Genomic DNA, 12,595 nt, shown 5'->3' with positions numbered 1-12,595 from the left:
GGTAGGTGGAGCTGATTCTAATCCCTCTGGTGGGTGGGGCTTAGTCTCTGGATGGGATTAGAGGCAGCTGTGTGCTTGAGGGGTCTTTAGGTAGCCTGTTTACTGAGGGGCGGGGCTGTGGTCCCACCTGGGTTGTTGTTTGCCCTGGGGCTTCTCAGCAGCTGACTGAAGGCTGGGGCCAGATTTTCCCCAAATAGCCACCTCCAGAGAAAGGCAGCTGCTGAATATTCCCGAGAACTTTGCTTTCAATATCCTTCCCTCACAACAAGCCACGTTCACCCCTGTTTTCCCAGGATGTCCTCTAAGAACTGTGGTCAGGTTTGACCTAGATGCCCGTGGAGACTTTGCTTTGCCCTGGAACCCAGTGCACGTGAAAGTCCATGTGCACCTTTTAAGAATGGGGTCTCCCTTAACCCCAGTCCTGTGGAGCTCTTGCACACAAGCCCCACTGGCCTTCAATGCCAGATGCTCTGTGGCTCTTTCTCCCCATGCCAGATCCCTACACATGAGAGTTTGATGTGTTGCTCAGAACTCTCACTCCTGTAGGTGAGTCTCTGTGAACCAGTTAGTTTCCAGTCTTTGGAGCTTCCCACCCCAGAGGTATGGGGTTGTTTATATCACGAAATTGCCCTTCCTACCTCTTGATGTGGCCTCCTCTTTTTCTTCTGGAGTAGGGTATCTTTTTTAAGGTTTCCAGTCCATTTGGGTGAAGAGTGCTCAGTCTTTAGTTGTGAATTTTGTTGTTTTTAGGAGAGAAGTTGAGCTCCAGTCCTTCTATTCCGCCATCTTAATCCTGTCTCCTCCTCCACAGACCAAGGACACTGATTTAAAAAGAAAAAAAAAGCCAACCCAAATTATATTTCACTTTCTAAAAATACAGCCACATCAAGAACTGGTTGTGGTGCCGGTAGGAGTACTAGCCCTGTGCTCCTTGTACTTGCCCCCTTAACAACAAGTGAGATCATTATTTTACCCTTTGTGTCCCCCCCCCTTTAAAAAAATAGTCCATTCATTATTTTAGAAAATTACCCATGAATGAAGGCCAATTCCGCATGGTGGCTCCTCCTAACCTTTAAAAAGTCAATTTTTCCTTTTTTTTTTTTTTTGCTACTCATGGTTTAGTTTACCTTCTTCCGTATGTGCTTTTATCAGCATATTGCTGTGCCACCTGCTTGAAGTTTGAAATGTTAGCTTTGCAACATAAACTTTGGTCTAGGAATTTTTTTTTTTTTTTCTGTGAGACATTTACATGAAAGCAGAATCTTTTGGGGGCAGGGGAACACCTGTGGCATGTGGAAGTTCCCGGGCCAGGCATCGAACCTATGCCACAGCAGCACCCTAAGCTGCTGCAGCAACTACACTGGATCCTTAACCCACTGTACCACAAGGGAACACCATAGAATCTTTGATTCTTTTTTTTTTTTTTTGTCTTTTGAGGGCTGTACCCGTGGCATATGGAGGTTCCCAGGCTAGGGGTCTAATCGGAGCTGTAGCTGCTGGCCTATGCCACAGCAACACCAGATCCGAGCTGCATCTGTGACCTATACCACAGCTCATGGCAACGCCAGATCCTTAACCCACTGAGCGAGGCCAGGGATCGAACCCACAACCCCGTGGTTCCTAGTTGGATTTGTTAACCTCTGAGCCACGATGGGAACTCCTGATTCTTAATAACCTATTTGTTCTTCCTGCTTATTTCTTACCCAAACTTGTTTTTAATGCTCTGTAAGGGACATTGCAGCTGGCTGCTATGGCATTGACTGATAATTAGGTAGGTAGAAGTTAAGCAGAAAGAATTGCTGAATTCCTAAAGAGACAAGGTAAACTCAGATTTTCAAGTATTGTTGCAGCCTTTCTGTTGATTTAAGAGTAGCAATTATGGTTTTGGTGAAAAATTTTAGAATGTTACTTTTTTTTTTTTCTTTTTCTTTTTTAGGGCTATAGCGGCAGTATGTGAGAGTTCCCAGGCTAGGGGTCCAGTCATAGCTGCAGCTGTTGATCTACACAACATCCATAGCAATTCGGGATTCCAGCCGCGTCTGTGACCTACACCACAGGTCTTAGCATTGACAGATCCTTAACCCACTGAGCGAGGCCAGGGATCAAACCCACGTCCTCATGGATACCAGTTGGATTCACTTCTGCTGAGCCACGAAGGGAACTCCCCTCATATCTTTCTGTTCAGGCGAAACTGTGACAGTGTTCCAAATATGTAATCCCAGCTCTGAAATTTAAAATTTAGCTTCTATTTGTGAATGTCTTGCTAATTGTGCTTCTATTTGTGTATGTCTTGCTAATTGTGAGTTGAGGAATATTTTATATATTCATCTTAGTAGTATGCATTGAAAAGGCATTTGTGGCCATTTTGCTGTGTATTATTATAATAACCCTATAATGTTATATCATTTTACTTCTCTAAGCTCATTTCCTACATCTGTATGAAATGGACGTTGTAGGTATGGGGTGAGAGATGGGAGTCTGGGTTAGAACAATTTCTGATGTCTCTTCCAGTTCTAAATATAGTGTGACATTGTGGAAGCAAAATGCTCCAATGGTTCCATGACCACATCTCTATTTGTTCATCACTGACTTGGCTTTTACTTTAAGAATTTCATTAGTTATACCCATGCTGCCCATGGATTTCTGAAAGATTTGGTTCTTTTCTAAATCATTTCATTTGTTTGGCTACTCTATATTAAAATTTGCTGGACATGACTTGGTCAACAAGAATTTGAGATGGCTTTCAGAGAAGCTGAATAAGACTGAATATCAGTGGAATGGCCATTTATCAGTATCCATTCTTTTATTTCATTAGTTGAATTAATGTGTAAGCATTTGGTTCAGGGTCTTTATATAGCTCTTCCATTTTTATTAATGGTTTAGCCTTGCTGCTGTCTTCCTTTTAGCTTGCAGTGAGTATCAAATAGTTACAGATTCTTGACTATTCTTACAGTCTTCCAGTTTCTATGAAGTATGTAAGTAATAAAATAACTGTAGGAGTTCCTGCTGTGGCTCAGAGGAATCAAACCCAACTAGTATCCAAGAGGATGTGGGTTTGATCCCTGGCCTTGCTCAGTGGGTCAAGGATCCGGCGTTGCTATGAGCTGTGGTGTATGTAGGTCACAGACCTGGCTCAGATCCCATGTTGCTGTAGCTCAGATTCGACCCTTAGCCTGGGAACTTCCATATGCCTCAGGTGTGGCCCTATAAAAAAGAAGAAGAAAAAAGAAAAAGCAAAAAGATTCAGGAGTTAACTTCTGGCACAGCCGGTTAAGGATCTAACGCATTGTCACTGTAGCTGCTTGAAGTCATTGCTTTGGTGAGGGTTTGATCCCTAGCCAGGTAACTTCCGCATGACACAGGTCCCCCCCTCTCACCCCAAAATGTAGCTATTATCCTTTCTCTTCTACTTGTTCTTTCCTGGGTGTTTAGTTAAATGACTCTTTTGGTCTCTACTACTATCCAATCTCGTCACAGTAGTTTTTGTGTTCTTAAGAAAAAAGCCAACAAATTGAATTAAATTGTGTCATCATTACTTTTACAGTCAAATGACCAGAGAAGAAAATACCCTAATAAATGGGAGGCCCTTGGAAGTCCTTGCATAAAGAGAAGCAGCGAAAGTACCTTATTAATCTGGTATCTTACTGAGAAGATTGAACAGTGTGTATTGGCTTTGTACTTTCTATGGTAATGTTGTGTCATTTATTTAGATATCCTTGGAACAGAAGATGTTATTGTGGAAGTTACTGCCAACGATGCTGTGAGATTTTATCCCTGGACCATTGATAATAAATACTATTCAGCAGATATCAATCTGTGTGTGGTGCCAAACAAATTTCTCATCACCGCAGAGATTGCAGAGTCTGTCCAAGCATTTGTGGTTTACTTTGATAGCACACAAGTAAGATTTTGTTTTCCATGGGCCTTGAATAAGAAATTATTTGGGGAGTTCCCTGGTGGGTTAAAGATGCTTTGGATTTGGTTATAGCTGTGGCACATGTTTGATTCCTGGCCTGGGAACTTCTACATGCCACAGGCATCCCCCTCCACCCCGAAAATAAAAATAGAGAAAAGAAATTATTTTGTACTTCCTTCTTTCCTTCTGTATTTTCTGTGAATTCTCTAATGCTTGTATTTTTTTTTTCTCCCCTTCCTTTAGACATCTGGTCTTGATAGTGTTTCTTCCTGGCTTCCACTGGCAGAAGCATGGTTACCTGAGGTGATGATCTTGGTTTGTGATAGAGTGTCTGAAAATGGTAAGGTACTGCAATGGGATGGTAGTTGGTACATAGATTTGCCATTCCTTGGTAAATTATATGTTGGTTTCCTTAACTTAGAATCATCTTGTGTGACTTTATTACTTTACAAAAATATTTTCAGATATTTATCTTTGGAATCTTGCAATATTTACATTTTATTGTTTAAGAACAGACACTTTGGGGGGTTCCCATTGTGGTTCAGCAGGTTAAGAACCCAACATAGTATCCATGAGGATGTGTGTTTGATCCCTGTGTTGCTCAGTGGGTTAAGGATCAGGTGTTGCTGTAAGCTGTGGCTCGGATCTGGTGTTGCTGTGGCTGTGGTGTAGGCTAGCAGCTGTAGCTCCTATTTGACTCCTAGCCTGGGTACTTCCATGTGCCTCGGCTGCAGCTGTAAAAAAAAAAAAAGATCTGACACTTTAGGTTTGAGAAATTATTCTCCTTATATTACTTTATTTTCAGTACCTTTAGAATAAAATTGACATTAAAGGTGACACTTTGAAATTTATTTCAGCAATATTCATGTTTTATTTTGCTTATGAAGAATATTTTGCATGTTGTTTTAGGAGTAAACCGACAAAAAGCTCAAGAGTGGTGTATCAAACATGGCTTTGAATTGGTAGAACTTAATCCAGAAGAGTTGCCTGAGGAGGATGGTAAGTGTTTTGTGTTAGGAGAAAACATGGTATTTGAATTCACATATGAGATATTATTTTGATTGAGGGAAGAAGAATCAAAGTGATATTCAAAAAACATTATATTTTCCCCTCTCTTTGAAAAGATTTGTGCAGAATCCATTGATGCAGTCTATTAATTGAATAATCCATTTATTTAGTTTTAACCATCCATTTTAGGGCTTTCGAAATATTTATTTTTCTGTGGATAAAGGTAGAGATTTCTACCTTAAATCTTAGTCATCTCTTTAATCTCTTATCCTTTTTCTGCTGCTAAAAAAGGAGGGTTTGACCTATATTCATACATCAAGTTTATGATTCTTATTTTGACTTCCTAGTAACCTGAGGCTGAAATCCCAGGAACCCCAGAGGGTGTGTCAGTACTATTCGTAAGTCTTCCAGACAATGAAATCACAAATAGACCTAGAATGTGCCTCCCACCTCCACCAGTAGCTCTGCATTTACCTGCCTTCTACCACACATTGGACCTTCTATTTCTTCCCCTCTGCTTTCCCCCACCCCTTGTCCTCTTCTCACCTTTTCTTCTTCCAAGTACAGCTATGCTAGCTGCTGTGGGATCTACCAAGATAAGGTGGGTTTTCGCCCACCAAAACCTTATAATCTGGTACAAAGATGAAACATGCATACAAATAATGGAATTACCCAGTGGAATATCATAAGTATTATAAATATATATATAATATTATAAATATATATTATATTATAAATATATATGTAATATACATATATATGTGCTGTGGTCTTTCAGAGACAGAAGAGATTCTTTCTCTTCACAAGTTCAAAGAATGCATTGTGAGCTCTCACATTCCAACTGCTTCATGGGGAAGAAATGGAGGAGGTTCTGGACTTAGAGAACTGGTAGGGAGATGCCAGCTGTTGCAAAAGACATTTTAAGGAGGGCAACCAGTATGAATTAAAATACGCAAAGGCTATGTGAAACCTATATTTAAAAAATATATATTTTTTTCTATGTTCTGGCTTATTTAGAATTTTTCTGAAATGTTGTTACCTTCAGGAATAAAGGCCTGCTAGAGAAAAAGAGGACAGAAATGAAATAAAAAGGCTGATTTTTCTCCCTGTACACGTTTAAGAATATTGAAAATTATTGTTATTTTTTTTTTTTTTGGTCTTTTTGCCATTTCTTGGGCTGCTCCCGCGGCATATGGAGGTTCCCAGACTAGGGGTCCAGTCGGAGCTGTAGCCACTTGCCTACGCCAGAGTCACAGCAACACGGGATCCGAGCTGCGTTTGCAACCTTCACCACAGCTCATGGCAACGCCGGGTCCTTAACCCACTGAGCAAGGCCAGGGATCGAACCTGCAACCTCATGGTTCCTAGTCAGATTCATTAACCACTGAGCCACAACAGGAACTCCAAGAATATTGAAAATTATTAAGTATAATTTCTCTTGTATGTTTTTCTAGGACTCCCCAAACTTGTACCCTGTTTTGTGTCTATAAGGATGTGTGCAATTGCTTATTTCTGGCACTAAAATATACTCCTCTTGCTGTTTTTTTTTTTTTTTTTGTCTTTTTGTCTTTTCTCGGGCCTCACCAGCGGCATATGGAGGTTCCCAGGCTAGGGGTCTAATCGGAGCTGTAGCCGCCGGCCTACACCAGAGCCACAGCAACGCGGGATCCAAGCCGCATCTGCAACTTACACCACAGCTCATGGCAACGCCGGGTACTTAACCCACTGAACAAGGTCAGGGATCAAACCGGCAACCTCATGGTTCCTCGTTGGATTTGTTAACCACTGAGCCACAACGAGAACTCTTGCTGTTGTTTTTGAGAGTCAACATTTGAGTCATTTATTTTTATCTGTTTTTATTTTGGAGTTTCTGCTCCATTATACTTCTGTGTTTCTCCTTCTCCTTGTTCCCATAATGTTCTTGTATTAATTCAACTTAATCTTAAAATAGATTTGAATATGTCATCTTTAGGTAAAGTAACTGAAACCTTCCTAGAATTTTTTTTTAATGCAAACCGTTCCCAAGCCATGTACCCTCGTCCTTCATTGGCATATATTATTTGAACATCAATCTAAAAACACTCTTAGGCTTGTTTGTATTAAATTCATCTACTAGTTTTTAGTTATTTCAGACCGTATTTTTGGTTCTAGGTTATATCATCTGGAGTATTAGTTAGTCTTCCAAGAATTGAATCATTGATACTTAAGATAAACAAGCCTCTTATTTTTTCATTTAAACATCAATAGTGATAAATTCATCTTTGTAGAATATTTTCAATTTAATATTTCTGTAAGTCAGTTGGTTGGTATTCTTTAAATGGTTCATCAGTTCATCAGTTACTCAGTGCCTGCTGTCTTTGAAGTACCATGTTTGTTTAGGTAGTGGGAATAATGTACTCAGTAAGACATGATTCCTGCCTTCAAAGAGTTTCCAGTCTAGAGGGGAAGGTGACATCAGTAAATCATCAGTTCCAGTGTATCTTTCCTCTAGGAGAGGTGCACTGAGTGGTATCATCCCCACTTTTGAGAATAACATGAGCTATTTGTCCTTAATAAAATAGCTAATAAGTTAAAGACTCTGGGTTCACATTTAGATCTTCTGACTTCTAATTTTGTGTTTTTTTCTGTTAAACCACCCAGGGCCAGGCCAGGTCACTAGAAACAGGTTCTTTGTGGACTGTGGTCCATAAACTCTTCTCTTTTAACCATATGAAAACTATTTCTGCTGTTGCTTTCCGTATGCAGTCTTAAAATACTCATTAGCTGAAGGAACTCCATTTCCTTTGTGCACACCCATACCTACATTGCAGCTAGGAATACTGCCTTGTTGTTGGTATATTAACTGAGATTACTTCCCTGTTATTTTGAGTAGTATCAGCTAAATTCCAAAAGCAAGGTAGTACCAATACTAAACTAATTAAACTAAGTTGTTGGTGTTGCTTTTTTTAAAATGACCCTTTGCCTGTCTCTTACACGTACGGTTAAAGTAATTTCACTTCTCACTTTTTTTTTGTCTTTTGTCTTTTGTCTTTTGTCTTTTGTTGTTGTTGTTGTTGCTATTGGCATATGGAGGTTCCCAGGCTAGGGGTTGAATCGGAGCTGTAGCCACCGGCCTACGCCAGAGCCACAGCAACGCGGGATCCGAGCCGAGTCTGCAACCTACACCACAGCTCACGGCAACGCCGGATCGTTAACCCACTGAGCAAGGGCAGGGACCGAACCTGCAACCTCATGGTTCCTAGTCGGATTCGTTAACCACTGCGCCACGACGGGAACTCCCACTTCTCACTTTTAAACTATCTTTCTCTCATCAAGAAGTTGTTCTCTAGATATCTGTTATAAACAATAATTATCATTGTATGGTTCCTAAGAGAAGTTAGGGCATTTATGGGATTTTATAGCATACCGGGCAGATCATTCCTGCCCTCAGAAAGTTCATTGTCTATAAATAACCAAGATTGGTATTTCTGGTACTGTCCCAGGACTGCATAATTGATGGAAACCAACAGTTTCAGGGGAATGTGAGTGGATTCAGTTGATGAGGTAATAGGGTTGACTTTATTGTACAAACCTTTTCTACTGTTTATTGTTTTAGTTTCTAGAATATTCTTATCAGGAACTCTAAGCTCTGTAATTGCTTAATTTTTTTTTCCTTATTACATAAGGTACAATGTGAAGAAACAACTAAATAAGCAAGGTAATTAAGCTGTAGTTTTTTTAAAAATGTGGCCTTGGGGCTGTATTTACACATACAGTTGGCCCTCTGTCCAGAGGTTCCACATCCACAGATTCAACCAACAGTGGATCGAAAATATTCAGAAAAAAAAAATTCCAGCAAGTCGGAGTTCCTGTCATGGCGCAGTGGAAATGAATCTGACTAGAAATAATGAGGTTGCCGGTTTGATCCCTGGCCTTGCTCAGTGGGTTAAGGATCTGGCGTTGCCGTGAGCTGTGGTGTAGGTTGCAGACGTGGCTCGGATCCTGAGTGGCTGTGGCTGTGGTGTAGGCCAGCAGCTCCAGCTCTGATTCGACCCCTAGCCTGGGAACCTCCACAAGCCACAGGTGTGGCCCTAAAAACCAAAAAAAAAAAAAAAAAATTCCAGAACGTACCCCCAAATTTACATTATATAAGGTATTATAAGCAATCTAGAGATAAATTAAAATATGTAGGAGGATGGGTGTAGATTATATGCAAATATACCATTTTATATAAGCGAGTTGAGCATCCGCAGATTTTGGTATCCATGGGCGGTCCTAGAGCCAATCCCCCATGGATACTGAGGAATGACTACATATGCATGTAGTGTAAGTATGTATATAAATTTATATTCTTTCCCTTTCTGATTAGATGACTTCCCAGAATCTACAGGAATAAAGCGAATTGTTCAAGCCTTAAATGCCAATGTCTGGTCCAATGTAGTTATGAAGAATGGTAAGTAACTTGGGATTAACGTCCTAAGGGATTTTTTTCTCCTATTCCTTGTAAGTTTTAAATTCTTTGGATATATGTAGAAGCATTTGAAATCAGGAGTTCCCTTCATGGCTCAGCGGTTAACAAACCTGACTAGGATCCATGGGGATGTAGGCTGATCCCTGGCCTCGCTTAGTGGGTTAAGGATCCAGCATTACCGTGATCTGTGGTGTAGATCGCAGACGCAGCTCGGCTCCCCCGTTGGCATGGCTGTGGTGTAGGCCGGCAGCTATAGCTCTGATTCGACCCCTAGCCTGGGAACTTCCATATGCCATGGGTGCAGCCCTCAAAAGTTAAAAAAAAAAAAAAAGAAAAGAAATCTGTACATTTGTTCATTTAAGTCTGCAATTGAAGGGATAACCCAAAGTAACATTTCTAGGAATTTTAAATATATGTTTAATAGGTAATTCAACAAGAATTTAGAGCATGCCCATGATATGCCCAACTTTGTCTGTGGCTTTGAGAAGTACTCCTAAATTTATAAACATGCATGCTCTCCTTAAGGAGCTCATAGTCTAGCTGAGAAATCAAAGTGTACACTTTAAAATGCTAGGTATCCATGCAAGGTGGTCTTTGATGCATGCAGAATGACCAATACAAGCAGCGAAGGCATAGAGGCTGAAGATGTGACCTTTTCCCTGAACCCCAGTACAGAAAGAGCTTTGAGGCCAAAGGTATTCTTGGCAGGTGTCTTCATAGGATGGTCAGAATTTTTGTTGGTGAAGGGGGAGAGTGACAAGCAGAGGAGGAAGCATAGCATTGAGAATAATGGTTGTATGTTCAAGGGTCACTCGGAGACCTTGGCCTAGTAGTTGGAGCTAGCTTAGAAGAGAGAAGCTTGTTTTCGAGGCAGGAGAATCTGAGCTTTTTCCTATGGGACATGGTGAGTCACTAGAGATTTCTAAACAGGAGAGTGATGCAGAGAAGTTGGCATCTTTAAAAGGTTAATGTCATCGTGGGTTTGGCAAGTGCAGCAGGTGGAGGTAGAGCCTCAAGTCAAGAGACCAGGCAGCTGTGGCTGCAGCTCATAACTGGGGCCTGGGCCGACATGGTGGCAGTAGCCATGGGGTGGAAAGCTGTACCTGAACTGTAGTCTGAAGGGGGGAAGCTGGTTGTGCACAGGAACCTCTTACTGTCTGTATTTGCTGGAGGCTGCAGTAACAAAGTACAACTAACTGTAGGCTTAGAACAACAGGTATTTATTGCCTCGCAGTTCTAGGTGCCAGAAGTCTAAACTCTAGGCATCAGCACAGCTGTGCACCCTCAGAAGATAGTAGGAAAGGGTCTGTTCCAGGTCTTCTAGCTTCTGGTGGTTTTTGGTTTGTAGTAACATAACTCTGGACTTCAGATGACATTCTCCCTGTGTGCTGGTCTGTCCACATTTCATGTTTACATGAGGACAATAGTCCTAATGAATTAAGGACCCACCCTATCCTAGTCTGACTTCATTTTAACTAATTATATCTGCAGATAAGGTTAACATTCTAAGACACTGGAGGTTAGAAATTCAACATATGAGTTTGAGGGGGCGGGGGGTACAATTAGACCCATAATGTATTTCTTTAGGACTCGCTGTGTTTTATCTTTCTCCTTTGTAGCACTTGGCCACCTCAACAGGTATGTTATGCTAGGTGAAACACTACAGAAAGGATTGAGAAAAATCATATTTAATTTAGCTCACCCTATCTTCCCTGAGATAAAGGGTCACATGGGAGATTGGTTTTGTACAAGTAGACTATTTCATCTCAATTTTCAGTTGACACTTGAGTGTAAAATGAGATTGGGGCCCGTTGGCTTGCCTGAGAGCTGATCCAACCTATGTCATTATTGGAGAATTTCTTTCTGGCATAGAAAGGTATTCTTTCTCTCTCCTTCCTTCTCACTCTGTTCTTTTGGGGGCAATCTCATGTGTGTTTCTTGAATTGCAAAGATGTTAAATTTTATTCTGTTGCAGTAGCAATCAAATTAAGGCCATGACAGATCTAGAAAAAACACAGAAATTTTAGCCTATGTTGTCCTCTCCTTGTTACCAAACAAATTCCAGTTGTGGCATGGTCCTTCTCATTCATGCATTCACCAAATCCTGTTGTGAATTGATCATGGTGGTTGCTGTAGACTATCTTCACTATAAAAATAACGTTTATGGTAAGGTATATAACCTGGGTCAATTCAGAATAAAATTATATTCCAAATTGGTGCTTGTTATATTTATTAGAAATATTTTCAAAAGAGCTTATTTGGCTTTTTAATCACTTTTTGAAAAAAGTCTTCCTTCCAATTATATACATTAAAGAAGTGCTGTCTTGTAATTTACATTTATAGCTATATATTTAGAAGCTGGACTGAACACACTATTACTTTGGAATTACAAAAGTATTTTCTGGAAAGAAAGTACTGTTCAGACACTAAACAGTTAAGAGAACTGCAAAACAAAGAGGCACACTGGATTTTTCATGTCTTTTTTTGTTTTGAGGTATCTTTGCTTTATTATTTTTTTTTCTCTACAATAGTGGTACATTGGTTTGCTGTTAACCAAAACCCAAAATGTTGCCATTATCTTAATTCCATGTTTAAGAGGATCTTGACCTATATGATATGAAGGAAACTTAACTATCTTCTCTCTAGGAGGAGCCCTAGATATGGATATACAGTGATATTTGGCTGCAACCCAAATTGTAGGAAGTGTAGAGGACTTCCTTGTAAATCCCAACATCTTAGATTAGGTAGAGACAAAGCTCTGTATGATATATGGTGGCGCATATTACTGTTCCAGGATTTCCCTACTTCATGCTGTCTGCAGAGCCTTGGTTTGCTGGTGGTCTAAGTGAACTGTGCCTGCCTCCCAGCAGGATATTCTTTCTTTTTTTTGGGGGGGGGGCGGTTTGCCCTGTGTCATATGGAGTTCCTGGGCTGGGGATCGAACCTGCATCCCAGAAATCCAGAGGTACTGCTGATCCCATTGTGCCAAAGCAGGGACTCCCCAGCAGCTATTCTTGAACGTTGCCCGCTGGTGCTCAAACTGGTTTATTTATTTTGAGAAGTCTCCATCTTTACTTCTTTTTCCTCTTTCATTTCCTCCCTTTTTCTCTCTCTCCTTTTATTTTTCTCTTTTAAAAAATATTTAAATATACATAGCATAAGATTTACCATTTTAATGTACACAGAGGCATTAATAAGTACATTGTCATGTAGCCATCACC

The 12,595-nt window shown here is 40.5% G+C and overlaps 1 protein-coding gene across 5 annotated transcripts in view; it reads left to right on the top strand.

The window, feature by feature from the left end:
* The window catches only part of AAGAB (alpha and gamma adaptin binding protein), a 61,315-nt gene that overhangs the window by 19,674 nt on the left and 29,046 nt on the right, over positions 1-12,595 (top strand). For all 5 annotated transcript variants that reach the window (XM_047767136.1, XM_047767141.1, XM_047767140.1 and 2 more), the window contains exons 2-5: positions 3,711-3,901; positions 4,160-4,256; positions 4,826-4,915; positions 9,273-9,356. In XM_047767136.1, coding sequence (XP_047623092.1) covers positions 3,711-3,901; positions 4,160-4,256; positions 4,826-4,915; positions 9,273-9,356 — 462 coding nt within the window. The remainder of the gene's footprint in view (positions 1-3,710; positions 3,902-4,159; positions 4,257-4,825; positions 4,916-9,272; positions 9,357-12,595) is intronic.

The sequence above is a fragment of the Phacochoerus africanus genome, chromosome 2 (assembly GCF_016906955.1).
Source record: "Phacochoerus africanus isolate WHEZ1 chromosome 2, ROS_Pafr_v1, whole genome shotgun sequence".
Taxonomy (NCBI): domain Eukaryota; kingdom Metazoa; phylum Chordata; class Mammalia; order Artiodactyla; family Suidae; genus Phacochoerus; species Phacochoerus africanus.
Note: the sequence above shows the minus strand (reverse complement) of the source record. Positions and strands in the feature narration are given on the sequence as shown.